Source organism: Mobula birostris, chromosome 3, assembly GCF_030028105.1.
Source record: "Mobula birostris isolate sMobBir1 chromosome 3, sMobBir1.hap1, whole genome shotgun sequence".
Classification (NCBI taxonomy): domain Eukaryota; kingdom Metazoa; phylum Chordata; class Chondrichthyes; order Myliobatiformes; family Myliobatidae; genus Mobula; species Mobula birostris.
Window position 1 is genome coordinate 111,991,530 of NC_092372.1, and position 22,886 is coordinate 112,014,415.

The following is a 22,886-nucleotide window of genomic DNA, read 5'->3' on the forward strand; positions in this document are numbered from 1 at the left end:
GATAGACCTCAAAAGAGCAATGCATGCAAGACGGCCCAAGAATCTCACAGAACGAGAAGCCTTCTGCAAGGAAGAATGAGCGAAAATCCCCCAAACAAGAATTGAAGGACTCTTAGCTGGCTATAGAAAGTGCTTACAAGCTGTAATACTTGCCAAAGGGGGTGTTAATAAGTACTGACCATGCAGGGTGCCCAAACGTTTGCTTTGGGCTCTTTTCCTTTTTTGTTATTTTGAAACTGTAAAAGATGGAAATAAAAAAGTAACCTTGCTTAAAATATTAAAGAAATGTGTTATCTTTAAGTTTATGCCTTTTGGAAATCAGGCCATCTTTTACTCACTTAGCTATTCACAGTAACAGAAATTTTGACCAGGGGTTCCCAAACGTTGGAATGCCACTGTATGTGTATGTACAAACCCCATTTCCAGAAAAGTTGGGATATTTTCCAAAATGCAATAAAAACAAAAATCTGTGATATGTTAGTTCACGTGAACCTTTATTTAACTGACAAAAGTACAAAGAAAAAATTTTCAATAGTTTTACTGACCAACTTGATTGTATTTTGTAAACATACACAAATTTAGAACTTGATGGCTGCAACACACTCAACAAAAATTGGGACAGAGTTAAATTAAGATTGAAAAGTGCACAGAATAGTCAAGTAACACCGGTTTGGAAGACTCCACATTAAGCAGGCTAATTGGTAGCAGGTGAGGTATCATGACTGGGTATAAAAGTAGAGTCCATCAAAGGCTCAGTCTTTGCAAGCAAGGATGGGCCGTGGCTCACCCCTTTGTGCCAAAATTCGTGAGAGAATTGTTAGTCAGTTCAAAAGGAACATTTCTCAACGCAAGATTGTAGAGAATTTAGGTCTTTCAACATCTACAGTTCATAGTATTGTGAAAAGATTCGTAGAATTCAGAGATATCTCAGTGCGTAAAGGGCAAGGTCAGAAACCACTGTTGAATGCGCGTGATCTACGAGCCCTCTGGCGGCACTGCCTAAGAAATCGTCATGCTACTGTGACAATTATAGCCACCTGGGCTCGGGAGTACTTCGGAAAACCGTTGTCATTCAACACAGTACGTCGCTGAATCCAGAAATGCAACTTGAAACTGTATTACGCAAGGAGGAAGCCATATATCAACTCTATGCAGAAATGCCGGCGAGTTCTTTGGGCCCGAGCTCATCTCAGATGGACCGAAAGACTGTGGAACTGTGTGCTGTGGTCAGGTGAGTCCACATTTCAGCTAGTTTTTGGAAAAAACGGGCGTCAAGTTCTCCATTCCAAAGATGAAAACGACCATCCAGATTGTTATCAGCGAAAGGTGCAAAAGCCAGCATCTGTGATGGTATGTGGGTGTATCAGTGCCCACGGCATGGGTGAGTTGCATGTATGTGAAGGTACCATTGACTCTGAGGTGTATATTAGGATTTTAGAGAGACATATGTTGCCACCAAGGCGACGTCTCTTCCCGGGACGTCCATGCTTATTTCAGCAGGACAACGCCAGAGCACGTTCTGCACAGGCTACAACAGCGTGGCTTTGTAGACACAGAATGCGTTTGCTTGACTGGCCTGCTGCCTGTCCAGATCTATCTCCTATTGAAAACGTATGGTGCATCATGAAGAGGAGAATCAGACAACGGAGACCATGGACTGTTGAGCAGCTGAAGTCTTATATCAAGCAAGAATGGACAAAATTTCCAATTGCAAATCTACTATAATTAGTATCCTCAGTTCCAAAACGATCAAAAAGTGTTACTAAAAGGAAAGGTGATGTAACACAATGGTAAACATGCCTCTGTCCTAACTTTTGTTGAGTGTGTTGCAGCCATCAAATTCTAAATTTGTGTATGTTTACAAAATACAATTAAGTTGGTCAGTAGAACTATTCAAAATCTTTTCTTTGTACTTTTGTCAGTTAAATAAAGGTTCACGTGAATTAACATATCACAGATTTTTGTTTTTATTGCATTTTGGAAAATATCCCAACTTTTCTGGAAATGGGGTTTGTGTATATAGAAATACATATATATTTGTATATGTATAATATACACACATATATATATGTAAATACAAAATATATAAACACACAAAAATATTTGTGCATTTGTATGTATGTATATGATTGGCCCATTTCTTGATTTTGTTTCTTATAATTTAAATATTTTGTCAATACAATCTTAATCCAAGTTTTTACTGGTGGGAGCTAAATTATTGTTTCCTGGTGAATGGTAAATTTGCATGTGCGTGTCAGTATTCTTACAATAGTGTTATTTTCCCTTAAGGGAACATTCAAACTTGTATGTTTTTGCGTTTACTCAAATCATGTGTACCCTCGTCTGTTTGTTTATTAGAAATGGCCTTTTCATCGTTATCCCCATGCATTGTAAGATTATGTTGCTGTTAGTTTGCATTCACAGTAATAGCTAACTAGTTACCAGCCTAACATGTGAGCGTAACAATACCTTCGCATTCTTTGTAATTTCTAACTGATGCTATTTAAATACTGTTTGCCGTAAGCATGATGTAGTGTCCAATGGCCATGCAAGTATATGTGACAGATGCTAGATAGAAACTTTTCAGCAAGTATCCTGCCCCTATTTAAGTGGCAGAGTATCCCAATTAAATAAAGGAAATCTGGCTATTTTCTTGATTAGGTTTTGTTCTTATTTGTTGGTCCAAATAAGTGTCTGGCCTGATTAACTGATGGCCTAATTAATTGGAATCTACTGTAGTCTACAAGTGTTTAGTTTGATTTTATTTTCCTAAACCTTCCATCGCTTCATTTTCCTTTCGGAATAAATTTTATATCTCTTGGGTTATCCAAGGTTCCTTCATCCTTGTCCTCGCTCTTTTCCAGGAGATGCTAAACTTGAATTCTGATCAGTTGGTCTTTCATTAACTTGGATATGGACTTGTCTGATTGTAGCTGCTTCAAGCTCCTCCAACATCCCTTAGCTCCTATCTTATCCATTTGGCCTCTGCAAATTTAGTACTTTCTCACATATTGCCCTTACTCATAACTATCTTAAAGTATAATGAGTTGTGGTTACCATTCCCAAAATGTTAACCCACCATCAAGTCTGTCACCTCGCCTGCCTCATTTCCTAAAATCAATTCCAGTTTGTTATCTCCAAATGTTGTTGCCAGAATCTCTCTTGGCTGCACTGAAGATGTCCTCACCCCATCTAAGCCTTTTTTGAAGGAAATTCCAACCAATACTAGGGTGGTAGAAGCCCCCCACCATGATAAACCTGTTGTTTTTGTGCTTTTCTATAATCTGTTTACATATTTGTTCAAGCATGCCTTGCTAGCTGTTGGGTGGTCCATTATATAATCCCATCATTGTGATTGTACCTTCCTCTGTTTAGGGCTCCACCCATATTGCCTCAGTGTGTCCATATTGCCTCAGTGTGTCCTTAATGCCTCAGTGTGTCCTCTTAATTGTTGGTGTGACATTCTCCTTTATCAATAGTGCAAACCCTCCATCTATTGTGCCCCTCTCTATCACATCTAAAACACCAAAACCCAGGAATGTTGAGCTGCCAGTCCCTTTGTTTTGCATAGTAGGGGAATTATGGGTTATGGGGAAAAGGCAGGTAGGTGGAGATGATCTTATTAGATCAACCATGAGCTTATTGAATGGCAGAGCAGGCTCGATGGGACAGATGGCCTACTTCTGCTCTTATTTCTTATGTTCTAATGTTCCTGTCTCTCAGGCAGCAAGGACTCAAATCCATGAACTGATCCAGGCTCTAAGTTCATCTTCCTTATCCACTATAGTCCATCTGTTGAAATAAATATCTCAGTCTATTAGTCTCTTGATGTTTATTAGCCCCATGCTATTCTTTCTTTTCTTCTTACTTTTCATACTATCTTTCATACTGTCATCCTTATTACCTGTTGCTCTGCAGCTGTGGTTCTCATCTACCTACCCTCCCAAGTAACATAAGCAAACCTCCAAGGGAGGATATTGGTTTGTATGGGTCATACTGTACCTGCCCTGGAAGACAGCCCACTAATCCATAATTCTGAAGACTGCCCTCCTGCACCAGCTCCTTAACCACATATTGAACTCATCTCAATTTAAATTGGCACAGATAGTAATCCTGTGATTACAGCTTCTTACTCTTCTACCTAGTTCCCTAAAGTCATTTGTCAGGACCTCGTCCCTAGCCCGGCCTATGTCATTGGTGCAAATATGGTCCAAACTCATCTGTGGTATCCTCAGAATCCCGAGTTAATCAACTCCAGCTCCAATTCCTACACCCAGTCTGGTGAAGCTGCAGTTGAGTGTATTTCCCATAAATGTGGTCGTCAGAGAAACCACGAGTTTCCCTGACTTTACACATCTTGTAGGAGGAGCATTCCATTGTCCTGACTGCCACTTTGTCTGCACTGTGAAAAGGAAAATAAAAATGTTACATGCTACTCATGAGACAAACTTTGATATACGATGGAGGGTGTATTAACTGGCTGTATTACAGCCTGGTCTGGACACACCAATGTCCTTGAATGGAAAATCCTACAAAAAATAATAGGACTTACCTAGTTCATCATGGGTAAAGCCCTCCCTACCATTGATTACATCGATACGGGGTGCTGTTGCAGGAAAGCAGCATCCATCATCAAGGACACCCACTATGCAGGACATGCTCTCTATTCACTGCTGCCATCAGGAGGAAGGTACAGGACCCTCAGGACTCGACTCACACCTCCAGATTTAGTAACAGTTATTACCCCTCAACTGTTAGGTTCTTGAACTAAATGGAATAACTTCACTTGCTCTATTATTGAAATGTTTCCACAACCTATGGACGAGTTACAACTGAACCTGAGGGGGCAATATCCTTGCAGACAGGTTTGCTAGAGCTGTTTTGGAGGGCTTAAACTAATTTGGCAGGGGGATAGGAGCCAGAGCGATAAGGCTGAGGGTTGGGTAGTTGGTTTATGGACAGAGGCAGTGCGTAGTGAGACTGTGAGCAAGGAGAAGCTGATGATAGGGCAAAATTGCAATCAATGGGATGAGTTGCAATGTGAAAGAAGTCCAAAATCAAATAGGGTGATAAATACAGGACTAAAGGTGTTATATTTGAATGTACACAATATACGGAATAAGGTAGATGAACTAGTAACAGTTACAGACTGGCACATATGACATAGTGAGCATTATTGAATCGTGGTTGAAAGAACATTATACCTGGGAGCTTAACATACACATTGTATCGAATGGGCAGGCAGGTAGGCCAAAGGGGTGGGTGGCTTAGTTGGTAAAAAAAAATGAAATTAAAACAGTAGAAAGTGATGACATAGGTTGAGAGGTGCAGAATTGTGGGAAGAAACTGAAAGGGTAAAAAGACAGTGTTTGGAGTTATATGCAAACCTCCAAACAGCAGCAAAGATGTGGTCAATAAATGACGGGAGTTGGAAAATGCAAGTGAAAAAGGCAATGCCATGATAGTCATGGGGGATTTCAACATGCAGGAAGATTGGGAAAATCAAGTTTGTGCTGGATCGTAAGAGGAGGAATTTGCAGAATGCCTGCGTTGATGGCATTTTAGAGCAGCTCATGGTAGAGCCCAGAAGGGTATCAGCTATTCTGATTGGGTGTTGTGCAATGAACCAGAATTGGCAAGAGAACTTAAGGTAAAAGAACGCTTAGGGGACAGTGATTGTCATATGATAGAGCTCACTCTGCAATTTGAGAAGGAGAAGCTGAAGTCAGATGGTACATTATTAAAATGGAGTAAAGGGAATTACAAAGGCATAAGAGAGGAGCTAGCAAAAATTGACTAGCAGGGATGATGGCAGAGCAGCAATAGCTGGAATTTCTGGGAGTAATTGGGAAGGCGCAGGATAGATATATCCCAATAAAGAATCACAATTCATTTCAAAAGGTCTAGAATACAGGAGCAGGGATGTGATGCTGAGGTTTTATAAGGCACTGGTGAGGCCTCACCTTGACTATTGTGAACAGATTTGGGTTCACACCTAAGAAAAGATGCGCTGACATTGGAGAGGATTCAGAGGAGGTTCACAAGGATGATTCTGGGAATGAAAGGGACAAGGTACATTTGGTAGCTCTGGGTCTTTATTTGCTGGAATTTAGAAGGATGAGAAGGGGATCTCATTGAAACCTGTCGAACGTTGAAAGGACAAGACAGAGTAGATGTGGAAAGGATGTTTCCCATGGTGGGGGAGTCTAGGACAAGGGGGCACAGTCTCAGGTGTCCATTTAAAACAGAGATGTGGTGAAATTTCTTAAGCCAGAGGGTGATGAATTGTGGAACGTGCAGCTGTGGAGGCCAGATGGTTGGGTGTATTTAAGGCAGAGCTTGATAGGTTCTTGATTGGACACAGTATCAAAGGTTACAGGGAGAAGGCCAGAGATTGGGGCTGAGGAGGGGAAAAAAGGATCAGCCATGATTGAATGGCGGAGCACACTTGATGGGCCAAATGGCCTAATTCTGCTCCTTTGCCTTATAGTCTTATGGAAGAAAAAGGCAGGATGACGCAAGCATAGCTGACAAGAAAATTCAAAGTCAACATAAAAGCGTAAGGGATAGAACAAAAATTAAAAGAAAGGTAGAGGATTGGGAAGCTTTTAAAAATCAATAGAAGACAACTAAAGAGGTCATAAAGAAAGAAAAGATGAAATACAAAGGTAAGCAAACCAATAATATTAGGGTACCAAAACTTTCTTCAGATATATAATGTGTAAAAGAGAATGAGAGTAGATATCGCACCGCTGGAAAATAATGTTGGAGCAGTAGGAATAGTGGACAAGGAAATCTCGGATGAACTGAATAAGTATTTTGTATCAGTTTTCACTGTGGAAGACACCGGCAGTACTCCAGAAGTTTGAGAGTATCCGGGGGCAGAAGTGAGTGAGTTGTCATTACTAGGGAGAAAGTATTTTGGAAGCTGAAAGATTTGAAGGCAGATAAGTCACCTGAACCAGATAGTCTACACACCAGGCTTCTGAAAGAGGTGGCTGAAGAGATTGTGGAGGTACTAATAAAGATCTTTCAAGGAACGATATGGACATGGTTCTGGACGACTGGAGAATTACAAATGTCACTCCACTCTTCAAAAGTGAGAGAGGCAGAAGAAAGAAAACCATAGACCAAGTAGTCCAATCTTAGTGATTGGAAAGACTCCAAGTCAATTGTTAATGATGTTTTGGGGTACTTGGAAGGACATAATGAAATAGGCAAAGTCAGCATAGTTTCCTTAAGGGAAAATCTTGCCTGACAAATTTGTTGGAATTGTTTGAAGACAAAACAAAACAGAATAGACAACGGAAAATTGGTGGATGTTGTGTACTTGGATTTTTAGAAGGCCTTTAACAATGTCCCACACATGAGGCTACTTCACAAGTGAAGAGCCCATGGTATTACAGGAATAGAGCATTAGCTGATTGGCAAGAGACAAAGAGTGGGAATACAGGGAGCTTTTTCTGGTTGGCTGCTGATGACTAGTTGTGTTCCACAGGGATCTGTGTTGGGACTGCCACTTTCTGTTATATGTGAATGATCTGGATGACAAAATTGATGATCTTGTGGCCAGGTTTGCAGAACGGTACAAAGATAGGAGGAGGGATGAAATGGTGCAGCAGACTCAATGGGCCAAATGGCCTACTTCTACTCCTATATCTTATGACCTTATGGACTCACTTTCAAGGACTCTTCATCTCATGTTCTCGATATTTATTGCATATTTATTATTATTTCTTTCTTTTTGTATTTGCAGTTTGTTATCTTTTGCCAACTGAATGCCCAAGTGGGCATGTCCTTTCATCAATTCTATTATGGATTTATTGAGTATGCTCACAAGAAAATGTATCTCATGGTTGTGTTTTGTGACATATATGTAATGCTCTGGTTCACATCTTTACTGTTGTGCTGTCGATATTTCACTTAGTAGCACTGTAAGAGCTGTTTATTCTGCTTTCAGCCTGTTTGGGTTATTGTTGAAGGTAAGGGATGATGTGGAATTAGTGGGAGGTTCTTCTTGGTGAGGGATAATACGGTTGGTCTTGGCTTTTGTTTGAGAGGAGATGAAGAGGGAACCACTGGTGGGAGACCCGTTTGTTCGAGATGGATTACGAGCAAAGTTTGGAAGGTGGTGTGTGCTTTCACATTGACCGAGGGTCCAGCATGTAAGTGACGGAGAAGTTCAAGATGAGCTCTGATGTGTGCACATTTGACTGTTTAATTAGAACGGACCTTTTTTGTTATTCTTTAGTAACCCGTAAGTTAAGATTCATAAATATAACTCCTTTAATCGTATGCAGTGTAATGTCTGTTATTTTGTGGCATTAAGTTGCAAGAGGGTAGTGAATTACACAGCATCCACACAAATGGGGGTTTGTGGGGGTGGGGGGCTTGTGCCTCAATCTCACATGTTTGGCAAGGCCAGAGATTGTCTTCCCTAGATTTATGCAACCGAGGAAACCAGAGTGTTTCATATTCAATTGCAAGAAAAAGTTTGTGAATCCTTTGCAATTACCTGGCTTTCTGCCTTAATTACTCATAGAATGTGGTCTGATCTTCATCTAAGTTATAATAATAGACAAACACAATTTACCTAAACTAATAACATAGAAACAATTGTACTTTTCATGTCTTTATTGAACACATTGTTTAATCATATAGTGGTGTGCATTTCTGCCAAAAAGTTCACCTTTTGTCTCATCTGTCTGCAGAATATTGTCCCAGAGGTGTCGTGGATCATCTAGGTGGCCTTTTGCAAACTTGAGATGTGCAGCATTTTCTTTTGGAGAGCAGTGGTATCCTCTGTGTTGTCCTTCCATGAACACCATTTGTGTTTAGTGCTTTTCTTATAGTGGACACATGAACAGAGACTTCAGCAAGTTCCAGAGATTTCTGCAGGTCTTTTGCTGTTACTCTTGGGTTCTTTTTCACTTTCAGCATTGCACATTGTGTGGTTGGTGTGAACTTTGCAGGATGCCCTCTCCTGGGGTGGGGGCGGGGTGGAAGTAGCAACAGTACTAAATTTCCTTATTTGTAGACAATTTCTCTTACTGTAGACTGATGAACATTTAAGTTTTAACACCATCATTCCCACAATCCTGTTTGAGAAGTTACAGAAACTGGGCCTCTGTACCTCCCTCTGCAATTGGATCCTCAACTTCCTAACCAGAAGACTACAATCTGTGCGGATTGGTGATAATATCTCCTCCTAGTTGATGATGAACACTGGTGCACCTTAAGGGTGTGTGCTTAGCCCACTGCCCTACTCTCTCTATACCCATGACTGTGTGGCTGGGCAGAGCTCAAATACCTTCTATAATTTGCTGATGATACAGCCATTGGTGGTAGAATCTCAGACGGAGACGGGAGGGCGTACAGGAGCGAGATATGCCAACTAGTGGAGTGGTGTCGCAGCAACAATCTTCTACTCAACATCAGTAGGTCGAAAGAGCTGATTGTGGACTTCAGCAAGGGTAAGACGAAAGAACACACACTCATAGAGGGATCAGAAGAGGAGAGAGTGAGCAGTTTCAAGTTCCTGGATGTCAAGGTCTCTCAGGGCCTAACCTGCAGTTATAAAGAAGGCAAGACAACGACTAGACTTAATTAGGAGTTTGAAGAGATTTGGTATGTCAACAAGTACACTCAAAAACTTCTATGGATATACTGTGGAGAGCATTCTGACAGGCTGCATCACTGTCCGGTCGGTGGGGCAGGTGGTGGGCTGGCTACTGCACAGAACTGAAAGAAGCTGCAGAGGGCTTCAGGGAATGGTGTCTCAGAAAGGCAGCATCCATTATTAAGGACCTCAGCACCTAGGGCATGCCCTTTGCTCAATGTTACCATCAGATAGGAGGTGCCTGAAAGCACAGCAATTCAAGAACAGCTTTTTCCCCTCTGCCATCCGATTCCTAAATGGACATTGAACCCGTGAACACTACCTCACTTTTTAAATATAAATTATTTATGTGTTTTGCAGTATTTTTAATCTATTCAATATATGTATACTGTAATTATTTATTATTTCATTTAACTTTATTGTGTATTGCGTTGAACTGCTGCTGCTAATTTAACAAATTTCACAACACATGCTGGTGATATTAAACCTGATTGTGATTTTGATTCTTTACAAATGGTTTTGTAGCCTTTTCCAACTTCACGCATCTCCACAATTCTTCTTGGAAGGTCCTCTGAAAGTCGAAAGGCATGGAACACATAAACAGATCTTTCTTGTGAAGAGCAGGCTCTGTCAGTAACCTGACTGTGTGTCTTTTTTATAGGGTAGGGCACCTCTACAACCTTCAGCTCCAATCTCATCTCATTGTTTGGAACACCTGACTCCAAATAGCTTTTGTAGAAAGCATTACCCCAGAGGTTCACGTACTTTTTAAATCCGAGACTGTGATTGTTTAAATGATTTACTCAATATTGACAAGAAGTAGTTCGGTTGTTTGTGCGATATTAGCTTATGCAGTCTATTATTCTGTCTTAGATGAAGATCAGACCATATATTATGAGTAATTAATGCAGAAAACCAGGTAATTGCAAAGGGTTCACAAACTTCTCTTTGCAACTGTATGCACTTTGATAATAAATTTACTTTGAACTTTGAACGTGTGCCTTCTCACTAACACCTGTCCTCGCCACCAGCACTCACACACCATAATCACTGTCCCAAAATGGGGCACTTCACTTGATTCTATGTTTTTATTGGTAAAGTGTGTGGCAACTCAGCCAATTAAAAACAACTTATTCAAAGGTGCTGGCTCCTCCCCTCTGCTGTTTTCCCTTTAGCAGTCTGCCTGTTTTCCCCCAACATAGGAATCATTTTTAGAGAAGGTGCCACAAATTCACCAAATCATCTTCTAAGTCATTTCAGATTGCAACTATTCTATTATTTGCTCTGTGGCTTGGAAGAATGAGAACACTATAGCAACTGAACAGCATAGCAACGTACTAGATTTACAAAAGAATTGTAATTTCAGATCTCACATTTGTACATTGACTTTCATTGAGGATAATGAACTATACCACAAATGCACACCCAGTATTTTTGTGTGATTAATTAATTATTCCACATAATCCTGTGCAGAGACAATGAAACTTTTATTTATTCTTTTCAATTCAGGATGAATTACATAAGACAGTTGTTGCTGGAGTGATGAAGCAGTCCTCAGTTGATGAAAATGCCTGCAGTGATTTTGATTTTGGTGAGAACTTGCTACTATGTAGTATTAACTTAGAATAATTTAAAGTCAAAGTCAAGTTCATTGTCCTATGCACAAGTATATGTATGTATAGGTGCAATGAAAAACTTACTTGCAACAGCATCACAATCTTGTCAAGTAGCCAGATGGAAATGAATTAGTGCTCAAAATCTGTATTAACTCATCCCTTTTGCTTCAATAAACTTTGGAGTAGCCATTGCCAAGCATTGGAAGGACTAGCTATTTACAAAATAAAAATCCAGTACATAGTAGAACATAAGCCAGAGTCTAGAACAGTACAGCACTGGACAGGACATTCAGCCTGTGGGGTGCTGTGCTGATCTTCATGCCAATTTATACTAAATGACCTCTGGTATATCATCCATATCTCTCCATTCCCTTCATATTCATATGCCTGTACAAAAGCCCCTGAAATGCCACCAAACTGCCCCTGGTAACATATTCCAGGCCACTACCACTCTCTGTGTTTCAAGAAAAAACCAGCAAAACTTGCCACTCGCATCACCTTTAATCTAACCTTAAAAGCTTGTCCTTTAGTGCTTGACATTTCTACTCTGGGAGAGAGATTCTGACTGTCAACTAATCTGTGCCTCGCATAATTTTTAGATTTCTGTCAGGTCTCTGCTCAGCCTCCAATGCTTGAGGTTGAAGGGCCCAAGTTTGTCTAAGTTTTCCTTATAGCTTTTACCCTATGATCTAGGCAACATCCTCTGTAGCCTCTTCAGAGTATCCACATTTTTTGTATAATGGGCCAACCAGAACTGCATGCAATATTCCAAGTCAGTCAAATTTAAGTATTACACAAAATACTCTGCAGATGCTGGGGTCAAACAACACTCACGACACGCTGGAGGAACTCAGCAGGTCAGGCAGCATCTGTGGAAACGATGAGTCGACGTTTTGGGCCGGAACCCTTCGTCAGGACTGTAGAGGGAAGGGGCAGAGGCCCTATAAAGAAGGTGCGGATGCTGCCCGACCTGCTGAGTTCCTCCAGCGTGAAGTGAGTGAAATTTAAGTATTATATAGCTGCAGCATGACTTTATTGCTGTTAGTACTCCACCCGATTAAGGCAAGTATTCCATATGCCTTCTTTACCACTTGTGCAGCCACTTTCAGCGAACTTTGGACCTGGTCCTCAAGATCCCCTTGTACCTTAATACCATTACCAGATATCCTAATTTTCTTTCTCGAACAAAGGCACAACATTTGTTATTTTCCACTGGGACCTCACCTACTACTACTGAGGACATGAAGATCTTTTTCAAATCCTTAACAATTATTCTCATTTAATGCAAACACGAGGAAATCTGCAGATGCTGGAATTTCAAGCAACACACATAAAAGTTGCTGGTCAACGCAGCAGGCCAGGCAGCAACTCTAGGAAGAGGTAGAGTCGACATTTTGGGCCGAGACCCTTTGTCAGGACTAACTGAAAGAAGAGCTAGTAAGAGATATGAAAGTGGGAGGGGGAGGGGGAGATCTCCCCCATTTCACGCACACCTGCTGTCACTCCATCCTCCACCACCCCACTAGGAATACGGTTCCCCTTGTCCTCACCTACCACCCCACCAGCCTCTGGGTCCAAAATATAATTCTCCGTAACTTCCACCACCTCCAACGGGATCCCACCACTAAGCACATCTTTCCTCCCCCCGCCCCTGCTTTCCGCAGGGATCGCTCTCTACGTGACTCCCTTGTCCATTCGTCCCCCCCATCCCTTCCCACCGATCTCCCTCCTGGCACTTATTCTTGTAAGCAGAACAAGTGCTACACATGCCCTTACACTTCCTCCCTTACCACCACTCAGGGCCCCAGACAGTCCTTCCAGGTGAGGCGACACTTCACCTGTGAGTGAGCTGGGGTGATATACTGCATCCGGTGCTCCCGACGTGGCCTTCTATACATTGACAACAGGAATTCTGCAGATGCTGGAAATTCAAGCAACACACATCAAAGTTGCTGATGAACGCAGCAGGCCAGGCAGCATCTGTAGGAAGAGGTGCAGTCGACGTTTCAGGCCGAGACCCTTCGTCAGGACTAACTGAAGGAAGAGTGAGTAAGGGATTTGGAAGTTGGGGGGGGGGGAGATCCAAAATGATAGGAGAAGACAGGAGGGGGAGGGATGGAGCCAAGAGCTAGACAGGTGATTGGCAAAAGGGGATACGAGAGGATCATGGGACAGGAGGTCCGGGAAGAAAGACAAAGGGGGGGGGACCCAGAGGATGGGCAAGAGGTATATTCAGAGGGACAGAGGGAGAAAAAGGAGAGTGAGAGAAAGAATGTGTGCATAAAAATAAGTAACAGATGGGGTACGAGGGGGAGGTGGGGCCTAGTGGAAGTTAGAGAAGTCGATGTTCATGCCATCAGGTTGGAGGCTACCCAGACGGAATATAAGGTGTTGTTCCTTCAACCTGAGTGTGGCTTCATCTTTACAGTAGAGGAGGCCGTGGATAGACATGTCAGAATGGGAATGGGATGTGGAATTAAAATGTGTGGCCACTGGGAGATCCTGCTTTCTCTGGCGGACAGAGCGTAGATGCCCCACCGATCTCATTTCTGCATACCTCGACACCGTTTTATCACCCCTTGTTCAATCCCTTCCGACCTATGTTCGTGACACTTCTCACGCTCTTAAACTTTTCGATGATTTTAAGTTCCCTGGTCCTCACCGCTTTATTTTCACCATGGATGTCCAGTCCTTATATACTTCCATCCCCCATCAGGAAGGTCTCAAAGCTCTATGCTTCTTTTTGGATTCCAGACCTAATCAGTTCCCCTCTACCACCACTCTGCTCCGTCTAGCAGAATTAGTCCTTACTCTTAATAATTTCTCCTTTGGCTCCTCCCACTTCCTCCAAACTAAAGGTGTAGCTATGGGCACCCGTATGGGTCCTAGCTATGCCTGCCTTTTTGTTGGGTTTGTGGAACAATCTATGTTCCGTGCCTATTCTAGTATCTGTCCCCCACTTTTCCTTCGCTTCATCGACGACTGCATTGGTGCTGCTTCCTGCACGCACGCAGAACTCGTTGACTTTATTAACTTTGCCTCCAACTTTCACCCTGCCCTCAAGTTTACCTGGTCCATTACTGACACCTCCCTCCCCTTTCTAGATCTTTCTGTCTCTGTCTCTGGAGACAGCTTATCCACTGATGTCTACTATAAGCCTACTGACTCTCACAGCTATCTGGACTATTCCTCTTCTCACCCTGTCTCTTGCAAAAACGCCATCCCCTTCTCGCAATTCCTCCGTCTCCGCTGCATCTGCTCTCAGGATGAGGCTTTTCATTCTAGGACGAGGGAGATGTCTTCATTTTTTAAAGAAAGGGGCTTCCCTTCCTCCACTATCAACTCTGCTCTTAAACGCATCTCCCCCATTTCACGTACATCTGCTCTCACTCCATCCTCCCGCCACCTCACTAGGAATAGGGTTCTCCTGGTCCTCACCTACCACCCCACCAGCCTCCGGGTCCAACATATTATTCTCCGTAACTTCCGCCACCTCCAACGGGATCCCACCACTAAGCACATCTTTCCCTCCCCACCTCTCTCTGCATTCCGCAGGGATCGCTCCCTACACAACTCCCTTGTCCATTTGTCCCCCCCATCCCTCCCCACTGATCTCCCTCCTGGCACTTATCCGTGTAAGCGGAACAAGTGCTACACATGCCCTTACACTTCCTCCCTTACCACCATTCAGGGCCCCAAACAGTCCTTCCAGGTGAGGCAACACTTCACCTGTGAGTCGACTGGGGTGATATACTGCGTCCGGTGCTCCCGATGTGGCCTTTTATATATTGGCGAGACCCGACGCAGACTGGGAGACCGCTTTGCTGAACATCTACGCTCTGTCCGCCAGAGAAAGCAGGATCTCCCAGTGGCCACACATTTTAATTCCACATCCCATTCCCATTCTGACATGTCTATCCACGGCCTCCTCTACTGTAAAGATGAAGCCACACTCAAGTTGGAGGAACAACACCTTATATTCCGTCTGGGTAGCCTCCAACCTGATGGCATGAACATCGACTTCTCTAACTTCTGCTAGGCCCCACCTCCCCCTCATACCCCATCTGTTACTTATTTTAATGCACACATTCTTTCTCTCACTCTCCTTTTTCTCCTTCTGTCCCTCTGAATATACCCCTTGCCCATCCTCTGGGTTCCCCCCCCCCCTTGTCTTTCTTCCCAGACCTCCTGTCCCATGATCCTCTCGTATCCCCTTTTGCCAATCACCTGTCCAGCTCTTGGCTCCATCCCTCCCCCTCCTGTCTTCTCTTATCATTTTGGATCTCCCCCTCCCCCTCCAACTTTCAAATCCCTTACTCACTCTTCCTTCAGTTAGTCCTGACGAAGGGTCTCGGCCTGAAACGTCGACTGCACCTCTTCCTAGAGATGCTGCCTGGCCTGCTGCGTTCACCAGCAACCTTGATGTGTGTTGCTTCTATACATTGGCGAGACCCGATGCAGACTGGGAGATCGTTTTGCTGAACACCTATGCTCTGTCCGCCAGAGAAAGCAGGATCTCCCAGTGACCACACATTTTAATTCCATGTCCCATTCCCATTCTGATATGTCTATCCACAGCTTCCTCTACTGTAAAGATGAAGCCACACTCAGGTTGGAGGAACAACACCTTATATTCCATCTGGGTAGCCTCCAACCGGATGGCATGAACATCGACTTCTCTAACTTCCGCTAGGCCCCCCCCCCGTACCCCATCCGTTATTTATTTATATACACAAGTTCTTTTTCTCTCTCTCCTTTTTCCCCCTCTGTCCCTCTCACTATACCCCTTGCCCATCCTCTGGGCTTTTTCCCCCCCTCCCCCTTTTCTTTCTCCCTAGGCCTCCTGTCCCATGATCCTCTCATATCCCTTTTGCCAATCACCTGTCCAGCTCTTGGCTCCATCCCTCCCCCTCTTGTCTTCTCTTATCATTTTGGATCTCCCCCTCCCCCTCCCACTTTCATATCTCTTACTAGCTGTTCTTTCAGTTAGTCCCGACAAAGGGTCTTGGCCCGAAACGTCGACTCTACCTCTTCCTAGAGATGCTGCCTGGCCTGCTGCATTCACCAGCAACTTTGATGTGTGTTGCTTGATTCTCATTTAATATTTTTTAATATTCTGGGAAGTTCAGAATGCCATCAAGCCATGAGGATTTATCCACATTGATGTTTTTCGGAAGATTACCTCCTCCATAATCTCAAAATGCTCCAGCACATTAGCATATCTCACTGTACCTTCACTATGTACCAAATCTGGTTAGCATGACACTCCTACAGCTCAGGAGCGATCCGGAGTTTGTAGTTCTGCAAGAAGTGTCTGTATGTCCTCCCTGTGGGATGTGTGGGTTTCATCGGAGTCCATCAGAGTCCAAAGACTTATCAGTTAGGTTAATTGGTTATTGTAAATTAGGTTAATTAGGTTTGTCAGAGGTTGCTGAGGTGCCATGGCTCATAGGGGCCTACTCCATGCAGTATTATTAAATAAATAAACAAAGTTTCCACATTCTTCCTAGAATGAGGCCACAAAAATTTTATTTAATTTATGGGATGTGGGCATCACCAGCCAAGCCAGCAGTTATTGCCCATCCCTTGTTCCCCTTGAGAAGATGGTGATGAGCTGCCTTCTTGAACCGCTGCAGTCCCTGAGGTGTAGGTATACCCACGGTGCTCTTCGGGAGGGAATTCCGTGCTTTTGACCTGGTGACAATGAAAAGGTGATATGTTTCCAAGTCAGGATGGTGAGTGACTTGGAGGGGGATTTCCAAGTGGTGGTGTTCCCAAGAATCTGCTGTTCTTGTCCTTCTAGGTGGTAGTGGTCATGGGTCTGGAAGGGGCTGCTTTAGGTTCTTTGGTGTGTTGTTGCAGTGCATCTTGTAGATAGTACACACTGCTGCAACTGTTCGTCGATGGTAGAGGGATTGGATGTTTGTGGAAGGGGTACCAATCAAGTGGACAGCCCTGTACTGGATGGTCATTCAGGAGAGTGGCGAGTATTCCATTGCACTTCTGATCTGGGCCTTGCAGATGTTGCTTTGGGGAGTCAGGAGGTGAGTTACATGTCGCTGGATTCCTAGCCTTTGACCTACTCTGGTAGCCATAGTGTTCATGTGGCTAGACCAGTTTATTTTTCTGTCAATGGTAAACCCCGGGATGTTGATAGTAGGGGATTCAGTGACACAGTATTCCAAGTGTGGTCTAATCAGGGTTTTTTGAGCTGGAACATTACCTCGCGACTATTGAACTCAATCACCTGATTAAACAATATACCATATGCCTTCTTAACAGCCCTATAAACTTGCAAGGCAACTTTAAGTTAACAATGGATGTAGGTCTGATCATCCCTCTGTTCCTTTACATTGCTAAGAATCCTGTCATTAGCCATGTATTCTGCTTTCATATTCAACCTCTCACTGTTTTAGGTTGAACTCTATCTGCCATTTCCCTGCCCAGTTCTGCAGGCATAGACTGAGTGAATAGCCAGAGACATTTCCCCAGGGTAAAATTAGCTAATACAAAGTGGCCTAATTTTAAGGTGATTGGTGAAAAGTATAGAATGTCAGAAGTCAGTTTATTTAACAGAGAAAGTGTTGAATACGTGGAACACCCTACCAGAGGTAGTGATAGAGGTAGATACATTTAAGGAACTCTTAACAAATGCAGCCAATTTTCCCTGGATCCCATACCCCCTGACTTTCTGAAAGAGCCTACCATGGGGAACATTATCAAACCAATTACTAAAATCCATATACACTCCTCAACCTTCGTCCTTCTACCTTTGTCAGTGTGCTCCGTCACATCCTCAAAGAATTTAATCAGACTCATGAGGCATGACCTTACCCCTCACAAAGCTCTGCTGACAATCACTAATCAGATTATTCTTCTCCATGTGCTTGTAAATCCTGTCTGAAGTAAGATTCACTGGTCTATTTTTCCCATGGTTATCCCTACTCCCTTTCTTGAACAAAGGAATAACATTCGCCGCCATCCAGAATCAAAATCAAATTTACTATCAGTGGCATGTGTCGTGAAATTTGTTTGCTTAGCAGAGGCAGTTCAATGTAATATGTAATAAAGAAGAAAAAATATATAATAATAATAATAAATAAGTAAATCAATTACAGTATACGTATATTGAATAGACTAAAATTTGTACAATAAAGAGAAATAATTTATATTAAAAAAGTGAGGTACAGTTGTCCCCCACTTTTCGAACGTTCACTTTACGAAACCTCACTGTTATAAAAAGACCTACATTAGTACCCTATTTTCGCTTTTAAAGGTGTTTTCACTGTTATGAAAAAAAATTCAGCGCACGATACCCAAAAGCACGCAAAAAAATCAGCGCTCTCCCCTGGATTCGGAACTGCTTTGCTTTAACACGTGCCCGTGAGCAGCCGTTTGCAAGATGAGTTCTATGGTATCAGAAAAGCCTGAAAAAGAGCTCGTAAGGGTGTTACACTTACGGTAAAACTAGACATAATTAAGCATTTCGATCATGGTGAACGAAGCAAGGACAAAGTGAGTTTGGCTTGTGGAAGCTGAAGAACATGATGTTGAAGAGGTTTTGGCATCCCATCACTAAGAACTGATAGATGAAGAGCTGATGCAATTGGAAGAAAGAAGGATAACAATCGAAACCGAATGAATAATGATAAAGTACGACTTTAATTTTGAAAGGGTACGTCGGTTTAGGAGATATTTGCAGGATGGTTTGAGTCGTTATTAAAGAACTGTGTGATAGAAAAATGTGCGAGGCTCAGCAGGCAAGCAAGCCTTCCACATCAGCCACATCAGGTTCCCCTTATTGGTTTTTCACCTGGAACCTACCAGCCTTCTCCTTCCCACCCTCCCCCCACCTTCTTTATAGGGCCTCTGCCCCTTCCCTCTTCGGTCCTGACGAAGGGTTCCGGCCCGAAACGTTGACTGATCGTTTCCACAGATGCTGCCCGACCTGCTGAGTTCCTCCAGTGTGTTGTGACCCCAGCATCTGCAGAGTATTTTGTGTTTCCTATAGTTCCATGCCCAGACTGAGTTTTGGTAAATCTAATCTGTAGGCTGTCCTTCACCTACCTGCATACAGGCAGAGGCTAAGAGCAAAGCTCCAGAGATTAGGACATACAGAGGTGGTCATGGGAGGCAGATGGGTGGCTATGGGATTGTTTCAAGCCAGTGGACTGGGCCATGTTCAAGGACTCATCTGTGGATCTGAATGAATACACTATGGTTGTCACGGACTTTATAAAAACAGTCTTAAAAGGGTGTCCCCCCACAAAATCGTACTGGTCCCCAACCAGAAGCCTTGGATGAACCATGAGATCTGCTGAGGACCAGATCAGAGGCATTCAGGTCTGGTGACAAGAAAGTTACAAGATGTCCAGTTACAATATCTGGAAAGCCATCTTACAAGTGAAGTGTCAATTCCAGACTACCAGACTTACCTTGAATCAACAAAGGATACTCACCATTTGTGGCAGGGCTTGAATACTATCATGTAAAGTAAGATCTAGCAACATAGGCAACAATAGTCTTTGCTTCCAGATGAGATAAATGCCTTCTATGTTTACTTTGAGCTTCAAAACATGGAAGAACCATCATGAACTTCCACAGCTGCTGATGATCCTGTGATTTCAGTCTTTGAGAACAGCCTTCAGGAGGGTGATGAAAAGCATCCAGCCGAAGTGGGCTAGCTGGCCAAGTATTGATATCACGTGAAAGCACAGAGGAACATCTGGAGAAATTTCTGAAATGCAGGTTCACTGCTGTTGTTACTGTGCGATCGAGAATCTTCTGGAGGGAAGGCCTCAAAATCCCCGGCTTTACCTGCTGTTGGCAACCGAGATTGAGGTCGAATCGTTCGGATAGAGATGGTACTCGGTACTCAGTGTCGGAGAGCTGATCGGAGGCTCGAGGTCTTCAGATGATTCAGAGTTGGACTGTGGTCGGGCATGGCAGGGAGAGGTTTTCTTCCTTCTCTCATCTGCGTGAGATGTGAGACATTTGAGAGACTTTCTCATGGACTATTCTTCATCAAGTTATGGTATTGTTGCACTGTTGTAACTATATGTTATAATTATGTGGTTTTCTTAGTTTTTTCGGTCTTGGTCTGTCCTGTGTTTTGTGATATCACACCAGAGGAAATATTGTATAATTTCTTAATGCATGCATTACTAAATGACAATAAAAGAGGACTGCATGTCTTCATAATCTAAAAAAAGGGGAAGGAATTCTCTGTCTAGCCACCCTTGACAAAGCTTCATAATTGTATTCAAATGCTGTATTTACAGCTCAAATGCTATATTAAAGTATGCTATTTGCTGATGAGGGCTGGCTCCACCTCCGATCATTTGCTGAACACATTGAGCAACTTTAACCTGAAAAGTATTTCCTTTGAAAGCTTTGAAACTCCTGCACGGCCTCCCCTCTGATCTGGTGGTGAAAAGATGGAGAAGCACCTACAAGGATCTACCCATGAAAATTTGCTAATGGATCATAATTTCTAGATGAATGGAACTGAAAACAAAGTTTCATTGAATGAAACAACCTTACCTTGCAGTTGACAGAACGGGTTATAGAGGCATTGGAAGAGACACAAATGTTTAAGGATGTTGTAACTGTAAAGGAATACTGCGTAGGCTGCAACTCCTCTTTAAAAATGAATCCTGACTAAATTAAGATATTTGAAATTATGTGTATGTTTGGTAGGGAAACAGGTGTATGTGGATATCCAAAATATCAAGAACAAATGAAAAAACAGTATTCAAACCCCAAGAGCAAGAAGCTGATATTTTCTTCAATTTTCTTCTCTACTTAAACCCCATTTTCCAAAACCCTTGCATTGTATTGATATGAAATTACCTCATTGTCTGTCTCCATGCATGGTAGTGTTTGTTACACCTTTTAAAGGCGGTGAGGGCAATAATTTGTGCATTTGTGAGGCTGCATTACCCTGGAAACTCGGGCATGAATTGTAGATTGACCACATGGCAATAGGCCAATAAAACCAAAGCACCAGTTCTCATTGGATCCTCCCTCTCGTTCAGCAAATTTCTTCAAGAATTACTCTGATATTTTCCTGCATATACTTTCCTGTTCTACATGGCAATTCTGGAATTTAACACAGCGGTAAGTAATATTTTAATGCTGATAAAAGGGTGAATTTTGCAGAAGGATGAAAATCGGATCTATAACCTAACTTATATCAGATATATTGCTGCTTTTCAGAGCTGATGAAGGATTTCAGTTGCATAAAGAGAACTGCAAATTCTGAAGAAACAAAACAGTGAGCCATTTTATGTTTTCAGAAAACAAGAAACCAATAAATTTAATGAAGAACAGAAGAAATGATGATGATGATAATTTGACTGTCACAGAGAAGCTCATAGAGCACCATAATAGTAATGACCAATGGAGTCTGAGAGAAGATGAAGGAAAAGTCCCTGTTCCTAAACCAAGAGAAAAGAGACAATTACCATTTGAAGGTATCTATATACATGATATAAACAAAACATTGCACATTAAACATTGAAACTCTTGATAAGGTTTTCTCTCATTCTTTCATTAGAGCTATGGTTGAAAATGAACAGGAATATCTGAAATGAATTGTTTCATTGTTGATTGATAGTTCCAAAAGGTATCTTTCCATCCATGATGTTGCATAAAAAATAGAAAACCAGTGCAAAACATACTTCATTTGGTTAACTTGAGGTTGCAATATGTTCAACAACAAAGCAAAGACTATCATTGGTTCAGCCAGATGGCAGAAATCTTAGTTCAGCTTTAATGAAGATGAATCTCAGGCACGATGATCATTTGGATCCAATATTCTCTTGGTGATGGGAGGCTGATGATAGTTGTGGAGCACTGTTTTTCTGTCTGCAAGTCTGTGCTATGTGCTTTATCGGAAGGATTGGTGCTGGGGCCATAGTTCCTTGCAATGCATGTAACTGCTAATGCTCCTATAGTACTTTGGACGAGAATATAGGTACTCTGATTAGTAAATTTGCAAATCATACAAAATTCTGCCATTCTAGAATGTGAAGAGGCTGTTTAAGGATATAGTGGGACATAGGTTAACAGGAAAGTTATTTTCCTGCCTCAGTGGAACATACCTGTGCAGAATGACACGCAAGTATCCCCTGAACATTAGCCACATTTCTCCCTGAGGACATCTGCTCCCAAGTTCCTTCCTAATAGCATCATATTTCCCCCTATCCCAATTAAATATTTTCCCAGGTTGTCTGCTCCTATCCCTCTCCAGTGCTATGGTGAAGCAGTTAGAATTGTGATCACTACCTCCAAAATGCTCTCCCACCGAGAGATTTGACATCTGATCAGGTTCATTTCTCAATGCCAGATCAAGTACAACCTCTTATCTTGTTGGCTTATCTACATATTGCATCAGGAAACCTTCCTGAACACACCTAACAAACTCTACCCCATCTAACCTCTTGTGCTAAGGAAATGCCAATCAATATTAGGAAAGTTAAAATCTGCCGTTGCAACAACCCCATTATTATTGCGCCATTCCAGAATCTGCTGTTGGGAGGGAGGTCTATAAAAACACCCAGTAGAGTTATTGCCCCTTTCCTGTTTCTGTCTTCCACCCACAATGACTCAGTAGACAACCCCTCCAGGACTTCCTCCTTTTCTGCAGC

At 42.6% G+C, this 22,886-nt stretch overlaps 1 protein-coding gene across 15 annotated transcripts in view; it reads left to right on the plus strand.

Moving 5' to 3' along the window:
* LOC140195221 (uncharacterized) overlaps window positions 1–22,886 on the plus strand; it is a 276,914-nt gene that overhangs the window by 86,931 nt on the left and 167,097 nt on the right. For 11 of the 15 annotated variants that reach the window (XM_072253210.1, XM_072253212.1, XM_072253206.1 and 8 more), the window contains 2 exons: window positions 11,129–11,210; window positions 21,534–21,710. In XM_072253210.1, the coding sequence (XP_072109311.1) occupies window positions 11,129–11,210; window positions 21,534–21,710 (259 nt within the window). Of the gene's footprint in view, window positions 1–8,711; window positions 8,899–11,128; window positions 11,211–21,533; window positions 21,711–22,886 lie in introns of those variants that run through there. The other 4 variants (XM_072253213.1, XM_072253214.1, XM_072253215.1 and 1 more) reach the window with 3 other exon arrangements.